The sequence below is a fragment of the Archocentrus centrarchus genome, chromosome 19 (genome assembly GCF_007364275.1).
Source record: "Archocentrus centrarchus isolate MPI-CPG fArcCen1 chromosome 19, fArcCen1, whole genome shotgun sequence".
Lineage (NCBI taxonomy): Eukaryota > Metazoa > Chordata > Actinopteri > Cichliformes > Cichlidae > Archocentrus > Archocentrus centrarchus.
The window spans coordinates 16,519,475-16,534,805 of record NC_044364.1 but is presented as its reverse complement, the minus strand read 5'-3'; the positions used below and the strand labels follow the sequence as shown (position 1 = coordinate 16,534,805).

Here is a 15,331-nt window from a genome sequence, read left to right as displayed (position 1 = left end):
TGCATGCTGTAAAATCGTTACACTCTGGAAAAACAACAGTTCAAAGAAATCATTAAAAGCCCCAAATTCACCATGACATTCATGCCTATGATGAGTGGATGTAAACGTCTGACCACAACTGCAGCACTTAAAGCATTCTGTGAATAATTTAAGGCTCACACGACTTCATATAAGGAGAAAAGGCTTGCAAAAATAAATAAATTAGTACTTCCTAAACCTCATTTTACTCTGGCGGTAAACATATATTGTGTGTTTTTTTTTTTAAACAAACACCCAAAAAAGATATGACTTCTGTTTGTGAATTACGCAGCCACGACTGGATCCTTGGCAGGTATTTTATTTCATATATAGACGCTTTCTGTAATCAAATGTGAGTGCAATCAAACAACAGCAATACAAACATTACCAATGCAGTCTGAGAACCAGGAACAGGGTTAAAACAGGGAGTTCACTCACTCTACACAGCGAGCAGCTAGTAACCTCATGGACAACATCAAAAAAAAACAAAACAAAAAAAAAAAAAAAAAAACTCTTCTGCAAGGACAGTCTGTCATCATGTGCACCTCCAACTGCGATGGTGGGAAGGCAGACCAGGGAGCATACTGAACCCCACCCACCTACCCCCCAATCAAACCCAACAACCACGAAGCCATGAGTCCAACTTGCCCTCAGCTCTTCAGTGAAAACCTGCCATTTCCCTATCATGATGATCATCATCATCCTAACAGCGTGAACAAAAATAAAATCCAAGTCATCTTTGTGTTTTAAACCTCAGAAGCCTATCAGTGTCCAGAGGTCCCTCCGAGTTTAGTCCAATGGCCGTCCATTCTGGTTGATTAGAAAAACCACGTAGCTGTACATGTAGAACCAAAGTCCTCATGCAGTGCCCTGCAAAGGTGGCACATCACATACGTGCACAGGTGGAAGTGGGGGTGGGGGTGGTTATTGATTTGTGTGTCTGTGTGAGTTAGAGAGAGAGTGTGTGTGTGTGTGTCTTTTAAGAGGGAAGAAGCAAGGGTGTTAGGCATTAATCAGACCCAGGAGCACAAAAAAAAAAAAAAAAAAAAAAAATGTCCAGGAGAAGAAGAATTACATACAAAGTCTTTATCCACCATTTGTCTCCTCTTGGCCCTCCTCGAAACACTCTCACACACAAACTCTCTCGCATACACACTAACACACACACATAATAGGTCCTCATGTCATTGTAAGGTCAGGCATCAACATTCAAGAAAAGAAAATGGGGGGAAAAAAACAACAACAACAAAAAAAAAGAAACCAAAAAAAAACACCTCAATGGTAAAAATCATCTCTACCATCACAATGCTTCAGTTCATAAAATCTTTTTTCAGAGAAGTGATTCTGGTTTTTCCTCCAAGTTTAAAGCAGTATGCGTGTGTGTAGTTGTCTTCGTCGTCGTCGTCATCCCACTGCTGCAAACGCGCGCACACGCACACAAACACACACGCACAACCAACATACGCACACTCACGCACTCCAGCACACACCACATGCCCTCTTTTAGTAGAGAAAGACATGGCGCAATGGAGAGACATTCCTCCTCCCCGAGTGGATGCGTGGATCACCAGGAGGGGGTGGGGGGGGGGGGTGGGGGTGTTCTTGTCGCAGCTACCAGGGGTCATCCAGGTCACCAGCACTCTGAGTGAGGAGAAAAAAAAAGGGGAGGAGAGAGGTGTGTTAGCTTTGTTATTTCTTTCATAGCATATAGTTATTAAACTGTTCCAGAAGTCTTAAATAATGGCAAACTTTCAACCTCACCCCCTCCCATTTTTTAACATATTCAAATTAATTGGTTAATGGTGGAAAGCCGTGATATTCCCCTGCACAACCAGAACCTCTGATGACTCACCTTGCGGAGAATCACAAGGCCAGCTGTCAGACTGAAAAACAGGGGAGGAATGGAGAGAATGGAGTCCCTATCGTCTACACGGCTTCCTCTCGCTCCTCGCTCAGTTTGACTTTTCAAACCTGAGAGCTGCTTTTGTTTTAAAGGCGACGGCACTTTACAACATCTTCAAGCGGCCGAGACGAGGTCAAGGCTTGCGCTAACAGCTGACAGAGGAGAGCGAGGAAGCTTTAGCTGTTTCCAAATACTTCACAGCCTACACAGACACACACACAACACATTAAATGGAGTAAATGATACTGGAAATGTCTACTGAAAGTGTCAGGGAACGGTCTTGTAACAAATGCCACCATGTTGCCTTGGGATTGTGATGATTAATCATGAAACACAATCACTTTTGAATGGGTTTTTGTACCCCTTATGACTACCCGTAAACTGCAACTGTGACTGATTTGGTACAGGGCCCTCAAAAAAAAAATTTAATTGATTAATTAAAACCCAAGAAATAAAGCTATACAGTTAGTTTACAGTGAAAGACACACTTGACACAAATCATTGTGTTACACCTCGAATCCTTTTTATTTATTCATTTGCAGAATTTATCTGTTCCACACAACCACATAGAAATCATAGAAATATAACACACACACACACACAAGCACGCAACCATACGCACACTGTTTAGCGTCACCTCCCCTTTGATAGTTAAGTGTTTTAGATACTGAAAAGGTAAGTGCATGCATTACCAGAATACAGGGCATGTACAGACTCACAGTAACCTCCCTCTACCTGAATAAGAAACAAACCCTGTAGGTCAAGAGGTCAGCTTCAATTAAACTTTTACACCGAGGTAAGTGTTTGCGATTGAGTCGTTTTGAACAGGCAACGGTGCAAACTGTGAGGAATACAATATGCTGCATGTGGGTTTTCAACAGAAGCTACAGGGGACTTCAGGAAAGCCTCGATTATTGATACTGTGAACTGATTACAGACAACAGAGAAAAAAAACCCATCTCACATAAAACATATGAACTGCAGTCTAAGTGTAATTCATTGTTCACATGCTAAACCCAGCATTTAGATGTGTGTCATTTTGTAAGGTAATACGGAGCTGTCAGTCCAACATTTTGGTCAAATCGAAAGAAGGCAGAAACACTTGCGGTCGCCACCCCACATGAAGTGCTACCTTTAGACTGACAGAACTAATTAAAGCGGGGGAATTCCAAGAGGAGGGACCGTACTGTTACCCTAAAGTAAATTGTTTAATCTCATCAGCAGTAATAAGCTTCTTTTTTTTTAACAGTTTGACTTTCAGCAATCTATGCACTTTGCCAGAATAGCAGCTTTTAGATTCAGCTGTGCTTTGGTAAGATTGCTAACAACAGGTGTGCAGCATAGACGGCATATAAAAGATAGCTGTAGCCGCCGTGACCTCACCCACAGGTTAGTGAAGTCCTATTGTGAAGTCTCAAGCTTAGAGTTTTTGCTGTTGGTGATGTTTTTAAACAAGTGAGAAGTTAATCTGACTGTGAGCTGGGGAGAAGGTAGGCCTGCCCTAAGGCATTTTTACCCTAACGGGGACCATAATTTACAAAATGAAAATCATGTTGTATTATATAAGACTTTAAACCACAGAGCGTCTTCACTGAGTCGTACGGCAATGAGCAAAAAGTGTCTTTTTTTCCCCCCATCTATACAACAGGACATCTTTTTGAAAACAGAGTCGCCACCCACCTGCTGGCTATTAGAAGAAATGCAGGTTTAAGGCACTTCTGCATTCTTCACTCTCCAGAGCCTAAACTACATCCATCTTTTAGATACAGTCTACAGTTAGCATTCAATAGGTTAGGCTATCTAATGCTAACATTTTCTTAGTAAGGCTCCCGTTTCCAGTTTGAAATGCTAGTGCTAAGCTGTGAACATGCCTTCGATAGTATTTCAACTCAAACAGTTGTTAGCACAAAGGTAGGTCACATGTAGTGTAGTGCTTAGCCTTTCAAACTACTGTAGCTATGTCTAGTTGCGAAAAACATCACTGAACGCGTGGCATCAAGAAGGTCTGGTAATTTTATCCATTTACTAATTTTGCTTTCTGGTGTTCAAAGAGGCTGCGTCTCAACATCCTCTGGAAAACCTTCCACCCTTACCCAATAAAAGTATCAACCAGAAAGCAATTTTAATCTCTACGGGTCCTTATGAGGCAGTGTTTTAAGATGAAATAATGTGGAAGATTGGTTTGAACAACCTACCATTGCTAAGCATGCTGAGAGATGGGTTAACTGTCACGTATTACAACTTATCAGAAACACAAATTTCAGTAGTGATGACTGGGCTCTTGCTGGGTCAGTCAAACTCATGCAGACACGCACGCATAAACACACATACATAAACACAAGAAGAGAGTGTGTTCTGAGTCTGTAGATGGAGTAGGCCTGGAGACAGTGCAGTGTGTTGCACAGCTGTAGTTCAGATTGTCTCCTCTTTTTTTTCTTTGTCAGTTCCTCCACTGTAAGAAGCTGTGAGGATGAGGCTTGAGGGTGGGGTTGAGGGTGGGGTCAGCCAGAAGCAAATAGTGATAAATGTAGGCCATAGAGTGCAAAGTTCACTTTGGCTTCACTAGTCGCTTTTGCATGTAATAATATATGTATTTTTTTTTTCTTTTTTTTCTTTTTTTAGTGGTAAACAGTCTATGTGGTCAAGTTGAAGTTTGGGAATCCAAGCCAAAGTGGTGAGGAGAAACAAAAAGGGAAATCAAAGAGTCCTCATTACATCTAAGGTATACAAGTGTCTCAGAAACAGAACTTGAATGGACAGAAGGACACTATTTTTTTTTTTGTTTTGTTTTGTTCCAAGTGAATTATTGAGTACAGAGTTGGACATAGCCCATGTGACCATTCAAGTTCTGTGATGAAGGACAGAGGAGGAGAGGTCATAGCGCATCTCACTAGAGCTCTGGGGTAGGATGGATGAGAGGGTGAATGGGTATACGGGCAGATGCTCAGTCAGAGGAGGGATCAGACTTTGGGATAGGCTCATCTTGGCTGGCCTCCGGCTCTGCAATGGCGGGTGAGGGCGGGGGCGAAGGGGGAGAGGGAGGGGAGGCAGGTTCGTCCTGGCTGTCACAGTCGTCGGTCGTCCTCCTTCTCTCCCCAGCGCTCTCCCCCCGCAGATGGTAGGCAGCCAGGGACTCCTCCAGCACCGTGCGGTACTGCCCCCGGTGGTGCAGGCGGAACTGCCGAAGAGCCTCCAGCAGATGAGCTGCCGTGCTGCCACCTCCCTCCTCACTCTCCTCCTCCTCCTCTCCCCCCGCACAGGCCTGAGGTGACACGCCAGGGTCAGACTCTACAGGCACGCTCCATGGTCAAACACACACCAACACACATGTATAAACACCACCTTGCAAGCAGTGGCACATCATACACACGTACACAAATATCTACCATACAGCAGCGTCAAAAGACATACTTGCACAGACGGACAGGACCGTGCAAACGCTACCTCTGACCCTCTGATCAACAACCCCTTGTGATATTTGCTGTGTGTTGTAACAAGGGGAGGGGGGGAGACTCATCAGTACCAACAAAACCCAAAGAAAAGAGCCTGCAAGGGAAGACTCCACTGACATTAATACAACAAACACACCCATGCATTCACACACACACACACACACACACACACCCCTTCACATTCACCCTGATGGGCTGTTCAAGACCTGACACTGATCGCAGCTTCAGAACAAAGACATCTGTAAAAACGCCTGCAGCCGTCGCAGCTTCCTTTAAAGATGCTAAATGTGAGATTCCCTACTCTGACAGCATATACATTTCCTGGAGTATAAACAGAGTTCTTAAGTTTAAATTTAGTCTTTTTCCAGTTGCTATTACATTATTTGCAGCTGTATATACTTCGTATTATTTATCTTTTGATTGTCACTGCACAGTGTTGAACATTTTAAACTAAACCGAACATGCCCCAGTTTTATGAATCAATTTGATTGTGTGCTATAACATTTATATATTTATTTATACAAGGTGCTATCAGAAAAGATTCTGTGACTCTGCCCTTAAAAACCAAAAATCTTGTGTACGTTCTCCGTCAACATTGCCTCCTTGTGCATCTCTGGCCCTGATATTTTTAGACGGCCTCGTGGATGTCTGACCACATGAACAGTTGCTGTTTAACTGTAGACCTCAAACATCAGCCTGTGTGTCAAACTGACCAAACATTCATGCCAGTGATTGTTGCTGAGGAGATGATCTTGGTCTTTCCCCAGTTTTCAGCGGGGGACTCTGCAGTGCCCATACCTGAAGCCATCGTATCAGGTCAGGAGCCTGATTTGCTTTGTTGCTTGCTGTGAATTTCCTGCCTGGGTCACACCATCAGTGATGGGTTCTACTTTACTGTCCTGAGCTGCCTCAGAGTGGACATTCACCATAAACATCTTCAACTGTGGCACCTGAGGCCAATGTGTGCTAGCACTGGAAACATTTCAAAAGCAGAGATTTTTTTGGCTGCCCACAGTACTCAGGAGACCTGGCTGATATTCATTTGTTCTCAAGCCTGCAGTGAAATTTAAATTTAAGGGCACAGTGAAGGAGATCCAGCAACTGCACATGTGCACATTGTCAGAGTGGGTATTCCTGTGACCGATGGGGAAACAGCTAGTGGCTCCATAGCTCCATAGGGGTTGCATAAGGAAGGGTATCCGGCGTAAAAATCTGCCAAATCAAACACACGGCGTTACCTGCTGTGTCGACAGCTCGTGAATGAGGAGAAAAACTGAAAGTAGCTTTGATGTGAAAACAACTGAGCTGAAAGCAGTGCAGAGGTGCACAATGAGACAAACTGGAAATACAGCAACTTAAATCAGCTGTGGGTTTTACCTTTTTAAATTAGGAGTCACAGAACCAATATTTCTGAGCAAGTGCCTGTGGTGGTGTCAAAACAGAATCCAGGGACGTATTACTTAATACTTCAACTTAATTTCCATAATCATGGGTTTCAGATTTCTTAGACAAGCAACAAATACAATGCAGCATGGACACTTTAATTAGCTAATTAAAGCACAGATGATCCTGACATTTTTTTGTAAGCAGTGTGCATACTGGTTAAATGTAACAAAGAACAATAATTCCTCTAATCTTATTTTTCTTTGGTTTACATTGATTTCCACCATGTCAAAAAAAAAAAAAAAATACAGGGCAGAAAACACCAAATAATCAATTGCCTTCTTCGGAATTGGTTTGTCTGTTGGCCTGAGTTCTCCAAAATTTATGCACAGATTTGAATTTTTTTTTTCCCCAGATGTGAGGCCTAGGAATTTTTTTTTTTTTTTTTTAACATTGTGAGAAAGAGAAAAACTGGACATTTCAGGCTGCATCTTCACAAATGCATATCAAACTGAAATAAGACAAATTGGGAGACCTCATCTTGAAGTTCAAAAAAAATATCACAAACAAATCTGGGTCCAAATTCAGTGACTCAATTCATGAATGGGTTGCAGTGGAATGTGAGAACTTATGTTTCCGTTGGGGTGACAACAAATCAAGACATTTACACACACACACACACGCACACACATAAACAAAAGAAAAGGGATTCCCAATGAGGTCATTAAAAGTATGTTTTATATGTCCTCTGTGTCTACAAGCACTTGTTTATGTGCACATATTGAGCATGTCAAACATGAATGAATGAGTCTATCATAAGAGCAATGACTACTGATTTTATCAGTAACATGAAGTCAATATTTAATATAACAAAAGAAGCTAGCAGGTTCCTTTGAATCGTTTCCAGTTACCAGGCTTCCTAGATGTTTTCCAAACCAGGTTTGTGAAGCATTAACTATATAAAGTCAGCGGTTTAAAGGATACACACTCGTTGCTGAGAGGTTCAACAGGTTTAGCAAGGTCTTGCTATACAACCCGTTTCAATGATAAATGTAAAATAGAAATGGACCGCATGGAGCTTCTGTGCTTTTCAACATGGAATCCAGTCAATTGATTTTCCCTCAGCTTGTCAAGGTTATTCTGTTTAGTCTATCCTCCACCATCTTTCACACTTACATCACATTCATTTTTTTCCCTTGCTCTCACACATACATACAGCAACACACAGAAAGAGAGTGTCCTTGTCTGGGCTGGTGTTTGTTTGTGAGGTTAAGTTGAGGCTGGGTGAAAGGCTGAGGGGGTTCAAAAAGAGGTTAACTCACCCCTTCTTCTTCTCTGTGAGGGTTCAGCCTGTTGTACACCGCCTCGATCACACTCCGCCTGCAAACAAACAAACAGCACACAGATCGCTGCTTAGAGGAGATAAACAACTCCCAACATAATGCAGTCTCTGTTCAGTCTTAGTAAATGGATATTGATTGATGACTTAATGGAGTTTAAAGCAACTTAGTCAATTTTCAAGAATCCACCATTCATGCATGAGAGACGACATGATGTTTATATTAATGTGTGCAGTCAGTGTCATGACGTTGTGTTTTCTACATGTGTTGGAGTTTTAAACAGGATGTTTATCCCAGGTTGTTGTGCGTGCGGACTCATGCTTTTCTCAGTGTTTCATCCCTGAATCCAGAAGGTTTTTTTTTTTCTTGTCTAATAATCAGAAAAGTGGTTAAATCCCAAATATAAGCTTCCAGAAATTAAGGTGGGATTAAAAAACACAGAATCAATATATTCCCACATTTTAAAGGAACCCAGCCTATTTCAGCTTGTGGGTTTAAATTAAATTAAATGGCATTAAACGGCCTCTCTCCTAGTAAAACATGCTGTTAAAATCATCAAAATTTTGATTTACTAAGCATTTCAAATTAGCTTGAGGCCATGATTTCAGTGGGAGAGGAAAGTTCTGCAGGTGACCTACTGACAATACACTAATTTATAAACAAATTAATTTCAATAACGCCATCCATCAACAGTGCAAAGTAACGGGTCAATGTAAGCACAGGTTTTGTGCCTGTGTTTAACTGCACAAACAGTGGGTCACTTCAGACCAATCAGCAGTTAAAGGAGAACGGTTGTGTTTTCGACACAAGGGCAAAGTCTTCTTTGAGAAATAGTTGGGGAGCATGTGTGTATAAATGGCATCTCTGGATATATCTGACAGCTCAGGTGGAGCAAGGGATTCATTCAGAGAAGAGCTGCATTATTTCAAACTATTGCACCTTTTAAACTTGAAATCTGCGTTTACCATTGACCTGTAGGATGTGCAGAAGAAGAACACAAAACCTTATTTACTGTCAGCTGCATCTGATCCCTGTGTTAATGAAGTTACTGTAGCACATGTGTAAATACTTGATTTTTTTCCCCCTGCATGCCATGTGATACTGCCAGCATTTAATTAAAGTTGATATTGGCTATTGTAAGAATCAGGCAATGTGACACACTTCAGATCTATCCTATTAACAGCTGTATTTTGGCAGGCATTTTAATATGGTAGGTATTAGTTCTGATACTCGAGAGAAGAAAAAAATACTAATTCCTGTGTTCAAATGTGACTAAAAACCAGAAACAATGCAAACTGCTGAACTCGCTGTAAAAAGTAACATGAGACAGTCAAGTGAAGAAGGGAGTTTTCACAGGACTCGATGCAGTTCTATTTAAAAAAAAATAAAGTAAAACCCTAATCCCATCCACAGCTTATACAACCATAATTGTCAGAAATATCTGCAAACTGCCAAAACCTTCATAGAGGTAGTCACACTTGCTGATGATCAATTAATCGAGTTTATTTGATTAGCAGCACCTGGCAGCTGCTTATCCTCTTAGCCTATGGAAGCATTAAGGTGTGCTTAGGTTTCCAAAGGACTGCATAGAGTCCTGTGAAACGTTGTTTCCGACACGGCTCTGTGTGTCTTCTGTTGTTCCCTCCACAATTAAATTCAGTTCAGCTCAGTTTTGATGCTACATCAAAATACCAGTGTCATTAAGGACAAGAAATATTCAGGGCTCAGCTCTGAACATTCAGGATGAAGACTCAATAAAAAGCTATAGGACAGTCAAAGCTTTGGCACTACTCTCACAGCTTTGAGCAGTCCATCCATGCCAGTCACACAATCATTCTGATCACTCCAAATCCTAGTGAAACTCTTCATCTCTTGTGCTCTAGTTAACGGCCTTCATAACTACAATAAGAAATGTGCTATTCAAACAAAGTTGTTATTGGTGAACCAAGCGTGTATATGAATTTAACATCCTGGTGACAATTTTCTAAACATTAATTAATAGTCAAAAATAAAGTTCTAAGTGTATAAAAAGCAATTTTTTTTTTTGTATATTTACTTGCTGGCCAGGCCTCCACCAGGGGGAAGGTTGGGGATGTTCTCTGTAGCAATGCTCCTTAGGACAGATACCAGGTCAGGGACTCCTGCATCCCCACAGTTCCCCATAAGCTCTACAGACAAATACAACAACACAGTACATTATACACCATTTTTAGAATCTAACCACCACCTTTCTCTACAGAGGCTGAGAATTCGCCCATAGTAAATCAGCCAAACTGCTGCTTGCCTTCTGCTTCAGCACTCAGCTGCATATTTAAAACATTTGTACTACCTAAAAAATGCTTATGTTCACGTTATAAACACAAAATCTAAATGTCTGTGCAGGTTCTCAGTCAGCCAGGTCATGGTAGTTTTAAGAGCTTGAAGAAGAAGAAAAAAAAAAGGCAACTGGACTTTAAGTTTCTGAAGATGGTTCACGGCTTCTTCAATTCTAAAACCAAAATGTGGAGAGTCCCAGGTTTTTAAAACCCCAGAGGTGGACCCACTATTAATCACATCAACAGGAATCAGCTGTACTTCTGCACCTTAAGGATGAACAGCACTCTTTTGAGGATGCCAATGTTCACATTCTGGACTAGGAAGACAGAAGGTTTGAAAGAGGAGTAAAAGAAGCTATCTATGTCCACTGTGAACAGAGGTAGCGGCTTACCACACCAGCTGTCAGCCACCTACAATGCAGTCTTCACAATCGCAACTCACACCTTATGCCAAGTGACATCAATAGGTCACGACAGGGTAGGGCAAGGTGTCATAGTGGTTTCGCACAAAACTCCTGCTATAATGACCCACGCCTCTTTCACACCACGGCTCATATGATGACACACATGATTAATAGTGAGTCACCAAACACCTCTAAAAGCGGACATCCCCCCTCAGTAGGGTTTAAATACCTGGGAGCCTCCACCTTCTGGTTTAAAAACTGAAGAAGCGTCTGGGTGAGAGGTGAAATGTTTTCAAAAACTTAAAGTCCACTCATCCATTTTTCAAGCTCTTGAGACGATACAGAATCAAAGCACTTACGTGAGCTTGTGTGTGCGTTTCCCTTGCCCTTTAGAAAAAGGCTGAACTATGACAGTTCATGATAACCAACCACAAGTTTCAACCACAGTATATGTGGCGTTGTGACAGTTTACTTCGTGTACTTACAAAACAGGAAAGATGTTGACATATAAAGCAATGTTCCTTTCTCCAAAAAAAAAAAAAAAAGAACAATATTAAGCCTATCCTGTTTAATATAATAATAAATATTGTACAAATTGTCAGTAATGTTAGGATACAAATTGTAAAAATCATTTTTAATTAAGTAGATTTCCTTGAACTTTAATTAGAATTCAACTGAAAAAACAAAAACAACTAAACTTGCCATTGCCTGATAATGAGTGAATTTTGGCTTTTATGGAAGAATAAAAGGAAAGGGGTGTGATGAAAGGCAAGATAAGACAATTACTACTACTACTACCAAAAAAAAAAGGCACAAGGATTATTTAGTCTGTATCATCCAAAATTGTAACTGAAGTTTAAAATTCAATTAAGTACACAGTTACAGTTTATGGTAGGTGGGTGTGTGATCAGAGTACTGACCCTCAACACGAGTTTCCAGGTATTTATCCAATTCCTCTTCCTTCTTCACAGCCTCCTCTGAGATCTTTGGAGCTGCGGAGAAACACACCAGCACCACACTCATATTGTCCCTGCTCCCCTGCAGAGTGAAGATTGGGGAGAGACAGTGAAGAATAACCTTAACGTGACAAGAAAAGGTTCTTGTGCACTTGTTTTATAAACCCAAGACAAATATCTTGACAACTATGTACACCTATGTAAGAAACAAAAGCCAGAATCAGAAAAATAAGCAAATAATAATAAAGTAAAAATCAATCAGTTAATGAGGTAACTGCTTTAGCTCCAAAATGTCTCATTATACACCTCTAACACTTATATTTCACTGTCTTTATGGGCATTTGCTGCATTTCATTGGCAGGAGGGCCAGTGTAAAACACTGGACAGTATATTAATTGGCCTTTATAGGGCACACACTTCTTTGGCCTTTAACCAAATGGGCAGCCACCTTGTCATTACCTTGTAAAAGTGCATGTGGTCACAGTAACTTTCTCTAAGTGTACACATACATGACAAAAAGCCGTGGCAGCAGAGGAAATTTATGGCGGTGTGTAGCTGTTACTTGAGATTACCTGTCCAACAAGGTGCTGTGCACTCACTGGTTCTTGGAGTACCCAAGACACAAAAATAATAGTATAATAGGATAATAGTCTATGATGTTGTTCTGCTAAGGCAAACAGCCATTCCTGCTTTATCTTAAATCAATAGCTGAGAGGGCCAATGGATATTAACAGAATTTAAAGCACTAGTGCATTATTCATCACCTTACTTCTTAATGTGAAATGTAATGTATTTTAATTATTTAGATTTGAATTATTTTCCTTACACTGTGACGCTACTGCCCATCATTTACTATTGTACACTATATTCAGCCACTTTACATAGCTTTAGATTTCTATTAAGAAACGTGGCAGTCATTTCCCACAAATACACTTCACTTGGGCGAGCTGCCCAAGCATATTAACTGCAGCCCAAGTGTTTTGGGCAACTAATTTAGCAATTTAAAAGAAAATCCATCCAAGACACGACACCATCCATAAAATACTGAAAAATCATTCACTCATATTGTAAAGGTTCAGTCACTTCTATCCCAGCTCTGGCCTTTCCTGTCTTCTGTTTACCTATTGCCTCGATTGCTGGCCAGGCTGTTCTTGTATATGTCTTCTATATCATTAATATATTAATATTCTATATTTAGCTGCCTGAACCCCTCATCTTGCAGCCCGACTGAGTCTTAGACAGCAGGTCAAGGTTCCAACAGTGGTCCTGTTTCTGCTCTGGAGATCTGGAGGACAACCAGCTGCAGTTGGAGTGAGACTCCAATACTCCAAACAGTATTATTTAATAGGCACATGCCTCTAACACCGCTATTGCCACAAATAGAACTAAAATCTGCGGTATTCTCTGAAAAGCTTTTGTTTCAGTCATCATTTCCTCAACTCTAATAACCAGATCTGGTCTGACATTTAGTATATTAGAATAAAAGGAAACCTTCAAAGATTTTTTTCACTATTTAAAATAACCAATCATTTTCAAAAACATGAGCAAAGACTTCTAAACAGATGTTTACCTTGTACATTCACCAGGATTTCTTCATTTTTCATACAGCAAGTAAGCTTTCAAACATTCTAGTCTTATGTGCAACATAGCTCTGCCCCATGGACACACGTTAAGGTTACATTTTTGCATTTAAAATAATCCTATCAGCAAACAAGCTTTATTTAAAATCTGAGTCACATTCTACAGATGTAAAGTTAAATACAAGCTGATAAGCAGCTATCTTTATGCACACTTTCTCATATACAATGTAGATTTAAAGTGAAACAGCTTACCTTGTGCAGGCAGGTGTCCACCACCGAGTTACAGACCTTCTCAAGGTCGTCACACACCAGCAGCCGTGAGCGGACAAACTCACACAGCTCCTCGTTGGACATGACATCCCAGATTCCATCGCACGCCAGCACTATAAATTCGTCTCCTTCGGACACCCGCTCCAACACACACACCTCAGGCTCAGGGCTCACCAGCTGCTCCGTAGGGCCCTTACCATCCACACATTTGTAGTCGTAGTCCCCCAGGGCCCGGGACACAGCAAGGGAGCCATTTACCCTCTGGATCATGACTGAGCCGCCAGCATTCTGGATGCGCTCCTTTTCACGTGGGTTGCAGGGCTTGTGGTCTTGGGTGGAGAAGCCCACCTTGCTGTCTCGACTCAGCACAGCCCGCGAGTCGCCGCAGTTAATGAAGTAGAGGTGGGTCGGGCTGAGCAGCACGCACACGGCTGTTGATCCGCTGCGGTCCAGGCCTTGCCGCAGGTCAGAGAAGCTGCGCATATACTCGTCAATGTTCAGGAAGCCAGAGCGGATGCCATCCTTCACGCCTTCCACGGAGCCGGGTCCTGAACCAAATTCAGCCCCTCCTGACAAGATGTGCTCCAGCAGGTGGCCGGAACAGTAGTTGGCCACCCGGGAGCCAGCGTGACCATCATAGACAGCAAAGAAGGACCAGTCAGTGAGTCCATGGGGAAGGCCCACCACAGCTGTGTGGGCATCCTCCATTTCCACCCTCCAGCCCTGCATGGAGCTTAGGCCATAACGCAGCCCATTGCCCTCACCATGGGCACTATGTTTCTCCGTCTTCGGCTTGTCCAGGAATGCACCCATTGCTGCCTATAGCTAGAGAGTGATCAGAGGAAGAGAAGAAGGCAACTCAGTAAAGAAACATCACACCATAAACGTCAAGGAAAAAGAAAACAATCTCTCTTTCACCAAGTCAGCAACTGACATCAACACTGAGTTTGTATACTGAGTTAGAATTGGACCTGTGGTCAGTGGCTCCCACACAGATTTTACTATGGCCAGCTGCCAAGGTATGTCCTAGCAACTAATTTTAGCATTTTCTATCTATTCACTAATAATGAACAGTCCCCACACCCTTCACATTTTCTTTTTCCCTAATGGCAGGCTGATCAGGCTGCTATTGTTATGATTCTTGATATCACCATCTTGTCTCATAATTGGATAATTTCCCAAATCAGGGATTGTCATCTTTTTTTGGCTGCTCCCTTTAGGGATCTCTGCTGCCTCCATCTCATGCCATCCCTAGCATTCTCCTCTGTCAAGCCAACCCCCTGCATATCCTCCTTCACCACATCTGTGAATCTGCTCTGTGGTCGTCCTCAATATATCCACTAACACTCCTCTGCCCATGTCCAAACCATCTCAGCCTTCCAAACTGCTCAACCTGAGCTGTCCCTCCAATATACTATCTGGGATGAATAAAGTATTTCTTAACTCCTCAACTGCAGCTGTTGATGGCAGTCCTCAGGTGATCGGCTGTGAACTGGAGGGCGACTCCAAACAAAAATGGCAAAAACAGTTTTAATGTGCCGCTATGCCGAGCTCACCGGGACTGCAGAGCAGAAAGTGAATAGTACCACCAACTGCAGTCCAAGAGAGAGTCAGAATCTGACTGTGGGACAGCATACTCACTTGAGAGGCAGCTGATTATTGCTTACTGTAGTACACAAGCCAGTGTACTTCTCATAGAGATCCCAAGCT

The 15,331-nt window shown here is 41.9% G+C and overlaps 1 protein-coding gene across 2 annotated transcripts in view; it reads right to left on the bottom strand.

Annotated features, from left to right (window-relative positions):
- Positions 1-331: 331 nt before the first annotated feature.
- ppm1bb (protein phosphatase, Mg2+/Mn2+ dependent, 1Bb) overlaps positions 332-15,331 on the bottom strand; it is a 28,315-nt gene continuing 13,315 nt past the window's right edge. The window contains exons 2-7 of one of the 2 annotated variants that reach the window (XM_030754711.1): positions 13,604-14,446; positions 11,736-11,853; positions 10,153-10,264; positions 8,079-8,136; positions 1,871-5,183; positions 332-1,659 (exon numbers count right to left, since the gene is read on the bottom strand). In XM_030754711.1, coding sequence (XP_030610571.1) covers positions 4,866-5,183; positions 8,079-8,136; positions 10,153-10,264; positions 11,736-11,853; positions 13,604-14,434 — 1,437 coding nt within the window. In that variant the 5' untranslated portion in view covers positions 14,435-14,446 and the 3' untranslated portion in view covers positions 332-1,659; positions 1,871-4,865. The remainder of the gene's footprint in view (positions 1,660-1,870; positions 5,184-8,078; positions 8,137-10,152; positions 10,265-11,735; positions 11,854-13,603; positions 14,447-15,331) is intronic. The other variant, XM_030754712.1, reaches the window with a different exon arrangement.